This window comes from Nesoenas mayeri (genome assembly GCF_963082525.1).
Source record: "Nesoenas mayeri genome assembly, chromosome: 14".
NCBI lineage: Eukaryota > Metazoa > Chordata > Aves > Columbiformes > Columbidae > Nesoenas > Nesoenas mayeri.
This window is the reverse complement of record NC_137556.1, coordinates 17,917,673-17,936,402: the sequence shown is the minus strand read 5'-3', so window position 1 is coordinate 17,936,402 and position 18,730 is coordinate 17,917,673. Positions and strand designations below refer to the sequence as shown.

Here is an 18,730-nt window from a genome sequence, read left to right as displayed (position 1 = left end):
TGAAAGGGCAGAGCAGCAGCAGAGAGAAGCGTCGCGGAGAAAGGGCAGTCATGGAACTCACCGGGGAGGCGGGGTCCTCCCCGAGCAGCGGCGCGGGCTCGTCGGGCGGCGGGCGGGCCGGGAGGGTGTCGCAGCAGCTGGCGCCCGAGAAGCGGAGCTGGCTCTTGCGCGAGTCGGCCGTGAGCGACACCTCGTGCGAGTAGGAGTGCAGGAAGGCGCGGACGCCGTCGATGCCCACGAAGTGCGAGGCCGGCACGCCGCGCAAGGCGCCGCTGCCCGCCGCCAGCAGCTGCGAGCGGCGCCAGCGCCGCAGGCGCAGCGCCAGCAGCAGCAGCAGGAAGGCGAGGAAGAGGAAGGACACGACCGCCACGGCCAGCACCAGCCAGCGCGTCAGGCTGCCGGCCGGCTCGCCCGGCGCCGCCGCCGATGCCGCGCTGCCCAGCTCGGCCAGCAGCTCGGCCACGCTCTCGGCCAGCACCACCGTCAGCGTGGCCGTGGCCGACAGCGCCGGCCGCCCGTGGTCCTTCACCACCACCACCAGGCTGTGCCGCGCCGCGTCGCGGGCCAGCGGGAAGCGCGCCGTGCGCACCTCACCGCTGTGCAGCCCCACGCGGAACAGCCCCGGCTCCGTCGCCTTGGCCAGCTCGTACGACAGCCACGCGTTCTGCCCCGCGTCCGCGTCCACCGCCACCACCTTGGCCACCAGCGCCCCGGGCTCCGCCGAGCGCGGCGCCAGCTCCACGCCCGCCCAGCCCGCGCCTGCCGCAAGCGGCGCCGCCGGCGGGTACAGCACCTGCGGCGCGTTGTCGTTCTCGTCCACGATCACCAGCCGCACCGACACGTTGCTGCTCAGTGCCGGCGCGCCGCCGTCCTCCGCCCGCACCCACAGCCCCACCTCGCGCACCTCCTCGTAGTCGAACGACCGCAGCGCGTACAGAGCGCCCGTCTCCGCCTCCACCGACACGTACGACGACAGCGGCGCGCCCCGCACACGCCCCTCCCCCAGCCGGTACCGCACGCGCGCGTTCTGCCCCCAGTCCGCGTCCCACGCCCGCACCCTCAGCACCAGAGCGCCCACCGCGTTGTTCTCGGGCACGCGGGCGCTGTAGCGCGCCTCCGCGAACACCGGCGCGTTGTCGTTCACGTCCAGCACCCGCAGACACAGCACCGCGCTGCTCCACAGCGCCGGCGACCCGCCGTCCACCGCCCGCACTGTCACGTTGTACTCCGGCACCTGCTCCCGGTCCAGCTCGCGAGCCGTCACCACGCTGTAGTAGCTGCCTCGCGAGCTGCGCAGTAAGAACGGGACGTCCCCGTCGAGAGAGCACCGAACCTCGCCATTCGCCCCTGAGTCCCGGTCTTGCACGTGCAGTAGGGCCACCACGGTCCCCGACTGGGCGTCCTCAGAGATCTCGCTCAGTGACGACCGCACAGAAATTTTCGGCGCGTTGTCGTTGACGTCTGTCACGGCAATCGTGACCTTTGCCGTGTCGAAAAGGATCCCGCCGTCACGTGCCTGAACGTCCATTTCGTACGAGTCGCCTTCCTCGAAGTCCAGGCTCCTCACCAGCGTGATTGCTCCTGTCTCGACGTCCAGATGGAAAATCTCCGATACCAAGTCCGTCGCCTTCTTCAGTGAATATTTTATGTATCCGTTGAGCCCCTCGTCGGCATCCGTGGCCGTAACAATGACGATGGTGGAACCCACGGGCACGTCCTCCGGCACACGCACCGTGTACTCCGCCTGGCTGAACACGGGAGCGTTGTCGTTGGCGTCCAGCACCGCCACGTGGATCCGCGCCGTGCCCGTCCGCGCTGGCTCGCCGCCGTCGCTCGCCCTCAGCACCAGCTCGTGAAACGCCGCCTCCTCCCGGTCCAGCGCCTTCGCCAGCACCAGCTCGGGACGCTGATCCCCGCCGGGACCCGCCTGCACGGCCAGCGAGAAGTGCTCGTCACCACTTAGCTCGTAGCTCTGCACAGAATTCGTTCCCAAGTCCGGGTCGTGGGCCTCGGGCAGGGGAAACCGCGACCCTGGGGCTGTCGTCTCGCTCATTCTCTCTTCCAGGTCCATTTCCTTGAAACTGGGAGCGTTGTCATTAATGTCCGAGATTTCCACTTCTATTTCGTAAACTTGCATATCTCCCTCTAATACCACCTCACAACGCAGCACGCATTTCTCCAGCTGCCGGCACAGCTGCTCTCTATCCATCCTCTCCGTAGTCACTAAATGTCCCGTCTTCCCGTGCAGGGCGAAATACTGCGTCCTACCTTCGGAGACAACGCGGACGCTGCGGTCGCGAAGTGCCGGCAGCTGTAGCCCCAGGTCCTTGGACACGTCGCCCACGAACGAGCCCTTCGGCAGCTCCTCAGGAAGCGAGTAACGCAGCTGCCCCCATGCCGTCTCCCACGCCGTCACCAGCAAGCCCCACAGCAGGGCTCGCTCCCGCCGGCCCCAGCACCTCCCCGCCGCCCACATCTCGGCCGCGGCACCACCGGCACCGCACCAACAACGGCAGCCCCTCCTTCTCCTTCGGCCCCTGCTCGCCCCTCCCGGCCGCTGCCGCCGGCCCCTCCGCCTCGCTGCAGCACGGCTCCGCACGGCGGGGCACTCGCCGAGCGCTCAGTTGCCGAGTCAGTCAGCGAGCGAGCGAGCCGTGCCGCAGCGGGCGGGGCTGCCTGCAGCGCTCCGGTCTTCCTCTCGCTCCTCCTCGGTCAACAGCGGCGCCCGCAGCCTCCTCCCGGCACTGCAGACACCGAGCGCTGCCCAGCTCTGCCCGCCCGGCTCGTCGCACCCACAGCTCGCGGCCACGGGACAGGGGCCACGGAGATTTCACTTCTCTCCAGATGTGATCTCCTGAGTCATTTGCTTTCTTTCTACTGGACGGGAAAAAAACGTTTTTGTAATGGTGATATATCTAAAGTAAAATATGAAGTTTAGAATATTGCAATCTTACACCATCCGTTCAAAGGTAAAATCTCTATTACATATTGCCCACCCTTTTGTAGAAATTGAGCTTCAATTACTTGTCTCTCTACCTCTCAGGTTAAAGTTGCCCCATTAATGCCCCATATCCCGACCTATAGAAAAAACCAGCAATGAATATACTCACTGAAATGAAGAACAGGCTTTTCAGTAAGTGATACTTTTCTTTAACGATGCGAGTTATTTTTATCGCACGAGAAACATTACTTGATAATGGCCATCTATTTATTATAAAATATCTCCCTATTTTAACGTGCCGAATATTAGCAGTCTTTTCGCATTTGTATAAAACAAGAATCTCCACCCGGATTTTTTTTAGCGGCATTGTTGAATGACTGGTACAAGGACAGCAAAAGAAAACAGGCTGTGTAATTCAAAACGTGATATTCATAACCCCTGGGAAAAAAGGCTCATTAACTCAATCAGCAGGAACTACCGACACATTCTGGAACACCACCAGCCACATGAATTTCCCAAGCACCAACAATATCACAAGCCAGCAACGAAGATTCTCCCTCAAAAGGCGTCCACCTCAGAGACGACCCTTCACTCTTGACCTTGTCACTTTTCAGCAGCACTGTGAATCAACCTGCTGTGAATCACCTAATTTTCTCCTCCAATTAAAGAACACTTCGGAATTTTTGGTTATGAGCTATGCTTGCACTTAGGACTTAGTGCTCCATTCTAGACTAGCTAGGCAGAAGGCAGCGATACGAATGAACATAAGGAAGAAAAAATATTAAAATATTTTAATATTAAAATATTAAAATATTAAAATATTAAAATATTAAAAGGATAAAGCAAACTCTTCATGTTAAACTAGGACCACCACATAGCCGTTCGGTCATCTCCCCGTTCTCCCTGCCTAGATTGTGCCGAACAGGCAGGCCCTGAAATGAGAGTGCCCAGGCCCCGAAAAGCTTTTTGGTCTCCTTCGCAACAACCAAAACATCGGTAAATTCTGACGTTCTTTTCAAACCAATTCCAAAAAACAGTCTAGCTAATAGAGACAAAATATTAACTCTAACAGGAAAAATGAGTGTATGATGACACTTTTCTCATAATACACGCCAAACAAAAGTTTCCGATAGCTACTAAGAAAAAAAAAATAATAATTACTAGGAAAAAAAACCCTGAATCACAGCAGAAGTAGCATAGGCAAGAACATCGTCACGGAGCCTAGAAGAGGACCAGCTGATGAGGCAGGAAGTGACAGCTCGCACAGCCTGGTACCAAAATACCGGTGGTACAGCATTAGTTCATTCCTTTATACAACGATGGATCGGGAATAACAGCCAAAGACAAAAACGAAGAGCCAGCAGCCCACTACAGCCAGCAAGGGGTTAGGGAAGGCTGAAGGAAAAGGACTGCGCGGGCTTACAGACCTGTGGTGCGTCGGGGTCGGCAGGCGGCTCTCCCGCGCCGGCGATGCTGCTCGAGTTCCTTTTCCCGCTGGGCTCCTCGCCCAGAAGCTCCTCCGCGGGCAGGCTGGGCAGCGGCGGCGGCAGCCAAGCGGCCTCGGCCACGGCGCGGCCCGGCGCCACGCACAGGTTGTAGGAGTAGGGCAAGGTGCCCTCGCAGAAGTCGGCCGGGAAGGCGGCGCCGGCCACGGACAAGCGCTGCGCGCCCAGGCAGCGCAGGACGGCGGGCGGCCCGGCCCGGCGCAGCCGCGCCAGCACGGCCAGCGCCACGCTCAGCAGGAACAGCGCGGACAGCAGCGCCAGCGCCAGCACCAGGTAGAACTGCAGCTCCGCCGCCGAGTCGGCGCCCGCCGCCCGCTCGCTCAGCTCCGGCAGCGCCTCCTGCAAGCTCTCGGCCAGCACCACGTGCAGCGTGGCCGTGGCCGACAGCGCCGGCTGCCCGTGGTCTTTCACCACGGCCACCAGCCGCTGCTTGGCCGCGTCCCTCTCCGACACGGCCCGCGCCGTGCGCACCTCGCCGCTGTGCAGCCCCACGCGGAACAGCGCCGGCTCCGCCGCCTGCACCAGCTCGTACGACAGCCACGCGTTGCGTCCGGCGTCCGCGTCCACCGCCACCACCTTGGCCACCAGGTACCCGGCCTCGGCCGAACGCGGCACCACCTCGAACGGCTCCAACGCCGGCGCAGAACCCGGCACTCTGTCTCCCGCTTCCGCCGCCGGCCAGAGCACCCGCGGCGCGTTGTCGTTGCGGTCCAGCACGAAGACGCGCACCGTCGCCCTCGAGCTCCGCGCCGGCTCCCCGCCGTCCTGCGCCCGCACGACCACGGCGAACTCGCGGCACTGCTCGTAGTCGAAGGAGCGCTGTGCGTACAGCGCGCCGCTCCGCGCCTCCACCGACACGTACGCCGATGCGTCCGCGCTGCCGCCCGCCAGCCAGTAGCTCACGCGACCGTTGGGGCCCGCGTCCGCGTCCCGCGCGAGCACGCGCAGTATCGGCGCGCCCGCCGCGTTGTTCTCTGCCACGTAGGCGCTGTAGGCGGCCTCCTCGAACACCGGCGCGTTGTCGTTCACGTCCGACACCTCCAGCACCAGTGTCGTGCTGCTCGACAGCGACGGCCGGCCCCGGTCCTTGGCCACCACCGTCACGCGGTGCTCGGCCGCCTGCTCCCGGTCCAGTGCGCTCGCCGTCACCACCTTGTACGAGCCGCCTGAAGACTCCACAAGGGAAAGCGGCGTGTCGCCCAACAACTCACAAGACACCTCCCCGTTCTCCCCGGAGTCCGGGTCATTCACGTTTAGGAAAGCCAGCACCGTGCCGGTCGGCGCGTCCTCGGGCACCGGGCTGGATACTAACGTCAGTGTTATCTCGGGCGCATTGTCGTTCACGTCCAGGACCTCGATCTCCACTTTAGCGTGAGCCACCAGACCACCTCCGTCCTTCGCCTCCACAGCCAGGCTGAAGGATCGCATGTCCTCGAAGTCCAGCGCCTCCTGAAGCATGATCATCCCACTCTCCGCGTCCACCACGAACTTCTGAAGCACCTTGGCCGGCATTTTCCCGAAGCTGTACGTGATGCGGGCGTTGTTCCCGGCGTCCGCGTCTGAGGCGGAGACGTTTAATACCGTCGACCCCGGCGGCGCGTCCTCCCGCAGGCTCACGCGGTACCGGTCCTGAGAGAACACGGGCGCGTTGTCGTTGGCGTCGGTGACGTTGATGCAGAGCTGGGCGGTGCCGCTCCGGGGCGGGTCGCCGCCGTCCAGCGCCGTCAGCACCAGACGCAGGCTCGGCTCGCGCTCCCGGTCCAACGAGCGGCGCAGAACCAGCTCCGCGAACTTGCTGCCGTCTGGACTCTCCTTCACCTCCACAGCGAAGTACCCGTTGGCCTCCAGCTCGTAGCCTTGCAGAGAATTGCTGCCCACGTCTGCGTCTTCTGCCATGCCTAAATAAAAGCGTGCGCCAGGGGACGTGAATTCGTTGATCTCCAGCTGGAAATTGTCTGGCAGGAAGCGTGGCGCGTTGTCGTTGACGTCCTGGATGGCCACCTCGACGTGGAAAACGTTGAGCGGGTTCTGCACCAGCGCCTCGAAGCTGACGGAGCAGGACGCCACCTCGCCGCACATCTCCTCCCGGTCCAACCTCTCTCTCACGTACAGGTTCCCGTTTTCGCCGCTCACCGTGAAGTATTGAAGCTGCCTTTTCGCGGCAGACGCCAGCCGCAGGTTGCGTGCCGGCAGGTCCGCCGGGCTCAGCCCCAGGTCCCGCGCCAGCGGCCCCACAAGCGAACCTCTGCCCAGCTCCTCGGGGATGGTGTAGCGGAGCCGCTCCGCCGCCGCCCGCCAGCACAAGCCCAGCAGCAAAGCGGGCAGCAGCACTCGCCCGCCTGCTCGCCGCCGCCTCTCTCCGCCTGCCATTCTCGGCAGCTCTCGCCGCGCTGCTCCCTCCTTCTGCTGCCCTCCCTCCTTCCAGCCCCTCTCCGCAGACAGCGCAGGGGCCGCCGGAGCGATGTGGGCACCGGCTCGGTCTCCCTGCTCCCCAGTCGCCGCCGCCTCTCGCCGCTGCTCCCCGTGCCGCTGCCGCTCTGGCCGGCGCCGGGCGAGCGAGCAGCCTGCGGGAGCAGGACGCTGCGGCGGCTCCGGCTCCAGCGCCGCTCCGCCTCGGCCAACAGCGGCACCCGGAGGCGCCGAGAAGACACTGCAGCCGCTTGATGCCGCCCGGGCCGTCGGCCCCTGCGCTCCGAGCCGCGCTCTCAGCAGCTGCCGCGAGTCGGTGCCATCGGCTACGGAAAAGCCATATTCGGCTTTCAGTTTGGTGACTTTTATCACATCCTCTGCAAGGCGAATCAGGCAGCTCTGTTCATCGTCGAAGTGAAGAGTCTGGCGGGGAACGTGTTCCCGAGCGGTGGAGGAGTGAGCAGACTTCGTACAGGAGAGCACAAGTAAGCACAAGGTGGTGTGCTGTGCAGCAAATATATGACATTTATCAACAGCTTACACTCTTACTGCGACTCATCTTTCCCCAACTCTTTTGTTTCAGTTGTACGAGCTGTGAGGAGCAGTAGCTGTAGCGTACTTCTGAGGAGAAGCTCTTGTAGAAAGGAAACTCCAGACCTACGTCTTAAAGCGTTTCTTCAGAATTACCTCCTTTAGTGAACAAGGTAATTATGCACATCTAGTAACATGGACTTGCAGCAGAAAGGTTCCCACGTGCCCAGCATACTACAATTACCTGTCAGATGGGCAACACTAGAGAAGGCAGTTTGCTTATGACACCAAGACAATGATTTGCACCCATAATACAAAGAACACTCCAGGTGTGGGGTTGTCAGAAAATGGCAAGGGTAAAACCTTCAACACCTATGGAAAGTACTTGATCCTCCTCAGTACCTCTTTGTACGATAATACCCCCTCTTCTCAACAACCAAAGGAAATCACAGAATGCAAGAATCTCTTGAAAACCAGCAAATCTTGGTTCATGGCCATGGAGAGAACAGGCCACATTAAGACCAGCTGCATTGCTTCAAATTCTAGAGAGACCACGAATTTGGAAACTACAGGTACAGTAGACTTCCCTAAACTCTGGGTGTTCCAAACAAGAGATGATTCCGTGGATGACTACTGTGCTCATTCAGAGGTTCCTAGTTGTAACTCAGTTCCTCATTATGCCACTCTCCCTGCTCCCTCAAAACATACAGAGACATGGCCTACAGGGCTCAGTTTCTCCTTCACAATCTTCTTCAACTGTGGCAGTTATCAGCAAATGGCCATTCAGACATATTTCTGTGAAAACAGACTCTTCATCAGCAACTAGGCCATTCTCACAAAGAAGTAGTCGCATTTTACTTCAGATAGATAGACAAAGACAAGAAGGTCACTTATCAATACCGAGCAGGTATTTACATAGAACCATGCCCTTCCTCCTCATTTGTGATTGCATTACTAAGGTACTGTTTACATGCATTTCAAATAATTAACAGTAAATCAGAATGTGTTGCAAGACAGTAGGAATAAATATACCACAAACAACAAGGCTTTAGAAATAAAGTGGAGTTAATAAGCCATTCACAATGAAAATACCTGTACACAGGTACATATCTAATAGTGCAATCCTATGTGGAATGGTACCAAGTAAGAAATGAACATTATGTCAGCATTAGGACATACTTGCTACACTCAGCTACAGTGCTCCTGCTAACTACACCTCTCTGTAAAAGACATGATGATGAATGGTAAAGCAGATGAAAGGTGCCCACAGGACAGCAATGATCCATTGGAGATCAACCCTCCTTGGACTGAAGAGGCCACAAGGTTGCTGTGTGAATAGGCCTCTTGTGGTCACCAAGTTCATTCACACAAAATCATTCCAAATACTGAAGACTCTGAATATGATCAACAGATGATAAAGAGCACAGAAGGAGAAAACCACCTTTCTAACCAGTAACACTGTTAAGAATGCTTCTACTCTCTTCCTTTTACACACTCTTTGTGTCACTTTTAAACATTTAGTATCAAAACATCAAGTTCTGCTACACAACAGATAGCAATATGAAAGAAGCTGTAAGGTGGCATAAAAAAAAAAAAAAAGCGTAAATGAATAACCCTTGACAGTAAGAATGTCTTTACATTTGTTGAAGTGTGATGCTCTTTGTAATGCTCCCCAATGGAAACAACTACAGTACTCTCTTCTTTCTAACACTTCACAAAGAGTTTGAAGGCCAAAGAAGAGGTTTATAGAGTCTACAAGAACAAGATCTGGTCTGGAAACACCCAGTTCTCCAACTCCACTCAGTCTTTGCGAGAGCACAGTGGTGGATCACCACTAAGGTGACCAACCAGTGCTTATGTGCACACATGTATTTCAGTATTTAGCTCCTACCAAAAGTACATTCGCTTCTCTTGCACCCTCTTCCTCAATATGATAATTGGAGCCTTACTTGACCTCAACCAAGGAAATTCCCACAAGGAATTTGCAGAAACACCTGGAATTGTCCTCCTGGTTGAGGAAGAAGTACCTCCAACATGGAAAATACACACTGCATTCTGGTACACAAAATTGATAATGCTGTCACTGCTGGCTGAGAAACGAGCTCAGTGAGGAACTCGCACACATGAGACAACGACAAGACCCACCCTAAAGCAGGCACAGATGACTCCACCTTTCATTTCCAATACTGGTTTACATTCATGCTAAATAAAAACTGTTTAATGAAAACCTCATTTCTCCTGCCCCCCACACCAGCTGTAATGCAGAACAACGATCCCACATTCATCGCCCCAGAGTATGAAGCCGCAGCACACAGCGCACTGAAAAATGAAGCTTTGCCTTCCCTATAATTAAACCTCCCTCCGCAAGAGGCCGAGTATCTTGGGGCAGGGGCAGAGAGCGAGTAGAGAGAAGATGTGTACGGGAAAAGCACCTGCACTCAGACAGCTAGAACACATGGGATCTTCCCCATTTGATCAGACACCCTGAAGTCGAGCTCATGACAACAAGCAAGGCAAGAGTAAGAAACATACAGAATTGCATGAATCACATGGAATAACACTTCTTAAGCCAAAGTTATTGTGCAGAATCATCCCAAATTGCACTGTACTCCATTAGGCACATGCTTGTGTTAAACATGACAAGCAAGGAAATTACCATCTGTTCTTCTATAACACCACCACCCCACCCCACCTCCTACCCCCCATATCCCGTCTTCTCTACAACCCTACACAACTTGCATGTTTGCTTCTGATGTTCTCAGAACTGGAAAAAAAAAAAAAATAATGAGAGGATAATGCACTACAATCACATCAGGTAGGGAGGTACTTTTTTCTGGACCCCACCAGTCTGAGGAGATACAGGATTCCATAGCAAATGAATTATAAATGGCCAAACTAAAAAAGAAGCTGTCATCCAACAGAGACCGAGTCATCAAACTAATGACATAGGGTGGGAGTGTCAAGCTCATTATATCAAACTATTTATACAGTCTTCAAATTAGAGTTATGCAGTCCTACAATTACATTTGGGTCTTAGGGGGAATCCCCTCTTCTATCACACACAGGGTTCCATAGAGATGCAAATCCTACTTGAGGTCATGTTTACATCTATTCCCCACCCACAATAACAGAAAAGAAAGGTACTCTCACATCTATCTTCATTCACTGCAGCATGAGCCAGAGGCATGCACACTTGACACATTGCTAGATGAAGCTATGTTGATAATTACAAGTAAAGCTAAATACATAGGAGACCCGGGAAAGAAAACTAAAGCCATACATCAGACAAGCAAGGCAAGGAAGCATTAGAAGAGAAAGTGTTGTCAGAGAAACTTCCTGGAGGACTTTTAAGACATCACTACAAGCATTTAAATCCACTCCTGAGAGCACCTGGAAGTCACTGAGGCCTCAAGTTGGAAGTGTAACCCTAAAGACTCACTCTGGACTATAATATAGGGGGTTTCATTTTAAGAAACAGTCATCAGCTCTCAGCAATTCTTCTAATATGTGGCCTACTCATCTCCCACAGACAGGACATCATATGTATAAACACCTTATCATTGTTCTCTAGCTAAGACTTCTGAGAAAGAAGAACAGATTCTCTTTTAGCTTCTACTTCATTTTCCTTACAACTAAAACTCTGTCTGAGATGGCTGAAGGAAGTATTTGCTGCAAAACAACACTCACACTTTCAAATGCAAAAACACCATCCAGAAATGGGGAAAACAAACCACAACCTCCAGGAAATGAACACCTGAAAGAAAGTCAAAACAGCGCGGGCCTCGGCACCAGCCATGAAATCAAATCATTGCTCAGACAAAGCCACACTGACGCACCTATTTTCCTCGTTAGAATCCATCCTCACACTCTCCTTACTCTACACTCACAGCCTCTAGTTGAATCATAGACAATATCCAGTGTTCTGACTGTGACAGCCTGAGGTGAAAGAGCATTTCATTTAGTGACACTGTAGGGAAACCTAAACATATCGAAGTCTCTGTCCTGGCAGTTGAACTCCTTCAAGGTGTGGGTGGAAACCACTTCCCCAGCTCAACAATTAAAGAGATTGTTTAATCTTTTCAGGGTCACCACACACAATGAGGCCCAGCTCTAGACCTGGACAACAAACAAGGCAAGAATGGGAAACTTAGACAAGGGAAGATACATAGCTTAATATTTCAGATTATGTCAACTGTAGCAGGTGCTCAAGAAAGACATCTAGTTGGTAAAAAGTCCACAGGAGACTCACACAGGATCTTATATCACAGATGGTAGGCACAGTTCCTCAGCTCTTTGAAGAATAAAAAAGGGGAAATATATGAAACCAGTATTGTGGGCCCCATCTAATGACTAGAAAAAACGGAACCTTTAAACCTGTCTTTCAGACACTTTGAACTATACCACAGCAAATGTTTTCACCTGCCCTGTCTCTGGAGAGACAGAATTTTTCTCCCTACCCAAGCATCTTGCAGTAGAAAAGCCACCTTTATACACAGACACCATTGAAAGAAAAGTTGCATGTACGGCTTCTCCCGATCTGAGAATAAGGGTCACAACATTGATGCCTACAAAGAGACATTCAAGGAAACAGATAATGTTCTCACACGTATAAGTGACATGCAGGTCAAATAAAGAGCCTGTCATTCAAATATCAGCTCAAATACACCATCATCCCTATTCAGCACATGAGTAACTTGAAAGGCTCACAATGCTCAAATTTTAACATATAGGATGTGTGCAATAACTGCCATTCACAGGAAACATCATGGAATAAGAAAGCAAACCAGTGAATCCACAACTTGGCCAGATGGAATGTGAGGAGCATGATATCCAAAAGCAAGACACCTTCAGACTCATTCAAAAGGCCAGCAATAAACCCAGGGAATTGAAAAAACATGCCATCCATACATTACCAGGTACAAAGGCCCACCTTCCAATCATTATAATAAGTAAGGCAAGAAGATAGCACCTCCAGAAGGGAAGAGATGACAACAGACTCTTCTATATTATGGCACTTAGAGTAGGTACATAGTTCAGATAGTTAGTAGGTAGTGAATAGACAGTTTGCTCCTCCCATTATGACGTTTGTAATAAGTCTCGAATTAAGCTATTAGTTAAGAAATGATAACGACATGTCAACACACAGGAAGAACATCCCAGGGCTCTCAACAGAGTGGGAGTAAATCCATTCTGTCCTTCAAAAGCCCCTCTCACATAGCTCACACAAGTCTCATCTCCAGCCCTTCACAACTTGTATAGTGTTCTTTGACCCTCTTAATTTACAAGCACATGTCATCAAAAGGCCAGTTGCCCAGACCATTTATCTTCAACACACACCACTATCATACTGTTGCCGCAAATCAGGGTCCTCACCCGGTGTATAGAAGCTCAATATAAACACAAAGTCTTCACAACTGTGGGCGTGATTTTTACTATGAGTATAAGCTAATGATAATTTTTATGTTAAACAAACTCAAATAATTAGACATGTTCCAGGATGTTCAAACTGCAGATCGTTCATATGATGTTTAAGGAGAACACTGAGCCGGGACTGGTCCAATCCTTGAATATTCTTAAGTTAGTAATTGCTGATAGGATACATCTCTTTATGTCGGGAAGACAAACGACGATGCTAATAACGCAAACTTCAATTTGAAAATAACGCAACAGAAGCGACGAACTAATAATGAGAGGAAAACACTATTACATATCGCAGGGGAAAGGATGAGAAACGATCAGGCATGTGATAAAAAACCAAACTACGGCTCAAACGAAACTCCAGCCAATAGCTGCTCCACTTCTCCTGCCTCCAACACAAACTGTGACACTGAGCAACGATCCAACGTTCAACTCCCCGAGGCAAGAACCACCAGCACACAGCGCATTGCCGAACAAAGATTTACCTTCCCTGTAACCAAACTTCCCTAGGCAGGACGCAGCAGAATGCGGCGGGGAAAGGGCAGAGCAGCAGCAGAGAGAAGCGTCGCGGGAAAAGGGTGATCATTAGAACTCACCGAAGGAGCGGCGGAGTCCTCCCCGAGCAGCGGCGCGGGCTCGTCGGGCGGCGGGCGGGCCGGGAGGGTGTCGCAGCAGCTGGCGCCCGAGAAGCGGAGCTGGCTCTTGCGCGAGTCGGCCGTGAGCGACACCTCGTGCGAGTAGGAGTGCAGGAAGGCGCGGACGCCGTCGATGCCCACGAAGTGCGAGGCCGGCACGCCGCGCAAGGCTCCGCTGCCCGCCGCCAGCAGCTGCGAGCGGCGCCAGCGCCGCAGGCGTAGCGCCAGCAGCAGCAGCAGGAAGGCGAGGAAGAGGCAGGACACGGCCGCCACGGCCAGCACCAGCCAGCGCGTCAGGCTGCCGGCCGGCTCGCCCGGCGCCGCCGCCGATGCCGCGCTGCCCAGTTCGGCCAGCAGCTCGGCCACGCTCTCGGCCAGCACCACCGTCAGCGTGGCCGTGGCCGACAGCGCCGGCCGCCCGTGGTCCTTCACCACCACCACCAGGCTGTGCCGCGCCGCGTCGCGGGCCAGCGGGAAGCGCGCCGTGCGCACCTCGCCGCTGTGCAGCCCCACGCGGAACAGCCCCGGCTCCGTCGCCTTGGCCAGCTCGTACGACAGCCAAGCGTTCTGCCCCGCGTCCGCGTCCACCGCCACCACCTTGGCCACCAGCGCCCCGGGCTCCGCCGAGCGCGGCGCCAGCTCCACGCCCGCCCAGCCCGCGCCCGCCGCAAGCGGCGCCGCGGGCGGGTACAGCACCTGCGGTGCGTTGTCGTTCTCGTCCACGATCACCAGACGCACCGACACGTTGCTGCTCAGCGACGGCGCGCCGCCGTCCTCCGCCCGCACCCACAGCCCCACCTCGCGCACCTCCTCGTAGTCGAACGACCGCAGCGCGTACAGAGCGCCCGTCTCCGCCTCCACCGACACGTACGACGACAGCGGCGCGCCCCGCACACGCCCCTCCCCCAGCCAGTACCGCACGCGCGCGTTCTGCCCCCAGTCCGCGTCCCACGCCCGCACCCTCAGCACCAGCGCTCCCGCCGCATTGTTCTCGGCTACGCGGGCGCTGTAGCGCGCCTCCGCGAACACCGGCGCGTTGTCGTTCACGTCCAGCACCCGCAGACACAGCACCGCGCTGTTCCACAGCGCCGGTGACCCGCCGTCCATCGCCCGCACCGTCACATTGTACTCCGACACCTTTTCCCGGTCCAGCTCCTGAGCTGTCACCACGCTGTAGTAGCTGCCCCTCGAGTTGCGCAGCCGGAACGGGACGTCCCCCTCCAGAGAGCACCGCACCTCGCCGTTCGCCCCCGAGTCCCGGTCCTGCACGTGTAGCAGGGCCACCACGGTCCCGGGTGGGGAATCCTCAGAGATCTCGCTCCGTGCCGACCGCACCGAAATATCGGGCACGTTGTCGTTGACGTCTGTCACGACGATGGCGACCCTTGCCGTGTCGAATAGGACCCCACCGTCCCGTGCCTGCACCTCCAGTTCGTACGAGTCGCCTTCCTCGAAGTCCAAGCTCCGCACCAGCGTGATAGCTCCCTTCTCAGCATCCAGCTGGAAAATCTGAGAGGCTTTCTCTGTGATTTTCTTCAGTGAGTATTTCACGTGCCCATTAACGCCGTCGTCCGCGTCCGTGGCCGCGACAGTGACGAGGGTGGAGCCCACGGGCACGTCCTCCGGCACACGCACCGTGTACTCCGCCTGGCTGAACACGGGCGCATTGTCGTTGGCGTCCAGCACCGCCACGCGGATCCGCGCCGTGCCCGTTCGCGCCGGCTCGCCGCCGTCACTCGCCCTCAGCACCAGCTCGTGAAACGACGCCTCCTCCCGGTCCAGCGCCTTCGCCAGCACCAGCTCGGGACGCTGATTCCCGCCGGGACCCGCCTGCACGGCCAGCGAGAAGTGCTCGTCGCCGCTTAGCTCGTAGCTCTGCACAGAATTCTGTCCCGAGTCCGGGTCGTGAGCCTCGGCCAGGGGAAATCGCGAGCCCGGCGCTGTCGTCTCGCTCATTCTCTCTTCCATCTCAATGTTCTTGAAGCTGGGGGCGTTGTCGTTAACGTCCGTAATTTCCACTTCGATTTCGTAAACTTGCATGTCTCCCTCTAATATCACCTCACAGCGCAGCACACATTGCTGCACACTCTCGCAGAGCTGCTCTCTGTCTATCCTCTCCGCCGTCACTAAATGTCCCGTCTTCCCGTGCAGAGCAAAATACTGCGTCCTACCTTCGGAGACAAGGTGGACGCCGCGCTCGGCGAGTTCCGGTAGCTGCAGCCCCAGGTCCTTGGCCATGTCGCCCACGAACGAGCCCTTCGGCAGCTCCTCGGGAACTGAGTAGCGCAGCTGTCCCCCCGCCAACTCCCACGCCGCCACCAGCACGCCCCACAGCAGGGCTCGCTCCCGCCGGCCGCAGCGCCTCCCCGCCGCCCACATCTCCGGCTCTGCCGGCACCGCACCGACAACGGCGGCTCCCCGCCGCCTTCCTCTGCCGGTCTCTTCTCACCGCTCCCGGCCGCTGCCGCCGGCCCCTCCGCCTCGCTGCAGCACGGCTCGGTACCGCGGGGACACTCGCAGATCGCCCGGCCGCCGAGACAGCGAGCAAGCCGGGCCATAGCGGGCGGGGCTGCCTGCAGCGCTCCGGTCTTCCTCTAGCTCCTCCTCGGTCAACAGCGGCGCCCGCAGCCTCCTCCCGGCACTGCAGACACCGAGCGCTGCCCAGCGCTGCCCGCCCGGCCTGTTCCACCCACAACTTGCAGTCACGGAGACATCATAGGTGTCCCATGGTTTTATTATTCCTGCCGCACGGGAACACATATTTTTGTCATATTGGTACAATACAGATATTAAATTATCTTAATATGACCTGCAGAGCATTTGGAGTCTTAGGCAATTAGTCCAAAAGCAATGCCTCCACCACCAATAAAAACAATATCTCCACCATAGCTGCTTTTGCAGCAGCTATATCTCAATTCCTTCTTCCTCAGCCTTTCTGCATACCAACACAGCCTCAAATCGCGACGACATCTGCCGTAATTATTTCCCAAACCGCGACAAACAGCACACAATGCAGTAATGAAGATCCTCCCTCAAAAGAAGTCCTCATTGAAGAGCCCTTTGTTCTTAATTTCGTTACTTTTCACCTGCACATCGGCGGCTGCTCTGAATCACCCTCATTTTCTTCCTCTTATTCAACACCATTTCAGAATTCAGGTTAGAACTTTATACTACAGCCCGTACTTACACTTAGGATCTCCATTAGGAGCTCCACTCTAAAGTAACTCATCAGAGTGCGGTGATGAACATGCACATGACAAAAGATCTTCAGGTTAAATCGAATACAACTCTTGGAGAAAAAGTAGGACCGAAAAAGAAGATGGACCATTAACTTTTCTCCCCCCCCTCCCCCCCCTCCTTTTTTTTTTCCCCAAAGGATTAAGCGCTGTAGAAAAACATGAACTAGAAACACTGAAAAAGAGGGTGGAAGGGGGAAGAATGAGTAATAACTGCAGAAATAAATCAGAGAAATAACGCGTATAAAAAAATTCGTCTGTGTCCTTAGCTCTTCCATTACTGCCCTGGCCTTCCCTCAGATGGGAGGGTACACGGCAGAGACGCAGTAACAGTCATGGAGTCACACGCACTCACCAAAGCATTCACCAAAGAAGTTTTGTTTAGCCGTCAACAGATCCAAGTACATCGCTTCGGGGGGAAAAAAAAAAAAACAACAACAAACCAAACTATCACATATCACAAAGGAAAAATCCCCAACACCAAGCGTCAACCCCATTTTCCCGATCTGTAGTGTAGAATAGGCGGGTCTCATTGTACAGAGCCAGTGTCCACCTTCACCACTACTGGCATTTCAGCAAAGACAAGTTCATACACAAAATCTCTTAGGTGAACCTGAACGTTCAACAGCCAGTGAACAATATATGCCATACTAAATCCAAACCAGAAGACCGTGCTAGAACGTAAGTAAAAAAGGTTATAACTACTAGGAGGACAGAACGAACACCACAGGCAAGAGCGTTCCCACCCAAAGAGCCTACACGATAGGTGAGAAGAGGAAGACCGTGTCGGTTCGCAGCCCTGCTGCCAAAAAAGTGGAGGTACGGGGTTAGTTCATATTCCCATATGGAAACATAGAAGGGCAATAAATGCCAAAGCAAACAAACTAAGAACAAACAGATCACTACAGCAGGACATTAAGGAACTCTCGGACACAAGAACCGCGTGGGCTTACAGACCTGTGGTGCGTCGGGGTCGGCGGGCGGCTCTCCCGCGCCGGCGATGTTGCTCGGGCTCCGTTTCCCGCTGGGCGCCCCGCCCAGAAGCTCCTCCGCGGGCAGGCTGGGCAGCGGCGGCGGCAGCCAAGCGGCCCCGGCCACGGCGCGGCCCGGCGCCACGCACAGATTGTAGGAGTATGGCAAGGTGCCCTCGCAGAAGTCGGCCGGGAAGGCGGCGCCGGCCACGGACAAGCGCTGCGCGCCCAGGCAGCGCAGGACGGCGGGCGGCCCGGCCCGGCGCAGCCGCGCCAGCACGGCCAGCGCCACGCTCAGCAGGAACAGCGCGGACAGCAGCGCCAGCGCCAGCACCAGGTAGAACTGCAGCTCCGCCGCCGAGTCGGCGCCCGCCGCCCGCTCGCTCAGCTCCGGCAGCGCCTCCTGCAAGCTCTCGGCCAGCACCACGTGCAGCGTGGCCGTGGCCGACAGCGCCGGCTGCCCGTGGTCCTTCACCACGGCCACCAGCCGCTGCTTGGCCGCGTCCCTCTCCGACACGGCCCGCGCCGTGCGCACCTCGCCGCTGTGCAGCCCCACGCGGAACAGCGCCGGCTCCGCCGCCTGCACCAGCTCGTACGACAGCCACGCGTTGCGCCCCGCGTCCGCGTCCACCGCCACCACCTTGGCCACCAGGTACCCGGCCTCGGCCGAACGCGGCACCACCTCGAACGGCTCCATCGCCGGCGCCGACCCCGGCACTCTGTCTCCCGCTTCCGCCGCCGGCCAGAGCACCCGCGGCGCGTTGTCGTTGCGGTCCAGCACGAAGACGCGCACCGTCGCCCTCGAGCTCCGCGCCGGCTCCCCGCCGTCCTGCGCCCGCACGACCACGGCGAACTCGCGGCACTGCTCGTAGTCGAAGGAGCGCTGCGTGTACAGCGCGCCGCTCCGCGCCTCCACCGACACGTACGCCGCTGCGTCCGCGCTGCCGCCCGCCAGCCAGTAGCTCACGCGCCCGTTGGGGCCCGCGTCCGGGTCCCGCGCGAGTACGCGCAGCACCGGCGCGTCCGCCGCGTTGTTCTCCGCCACGTAGGCACTGTAGGTGGCCTCCTCGAACACCGGCGCGTT

General features: G+C 56.5%; 1 protein-coding gene across 2 annotated transcripts in view; it reads right to left on the bottom strand.

Moving 5' to 3' along the window:
• The window catches only part of LOC308045895 (protocadherin gamma-C3-like), a gene marked incomplete at both ends in the record, with an annotated part of 64,310 nt that extends 61,819 nt beyond the window's left edge, over positions 1-2,491 (bottom strand). Inside the window, 2 exons of one of the 2 annotated variants that reach the window (XM_080353432.1) lie at positions 62-289; positions 704-2,476. In XM_080353432.1, coding sequence (XP_080209558.1) covers positions 62-289; positions 704-2,476 — 2,001 coding nt within the window. Of the gene's footprint in view, positions 1-61 lie in introns of both variants that reach the window. The other variant, XM_080353431.1, reaches the window with a different exon arrangement.
• Between the last annotated feature and the right edge of the window lie 16,239 nt (positions 2,492-18,730).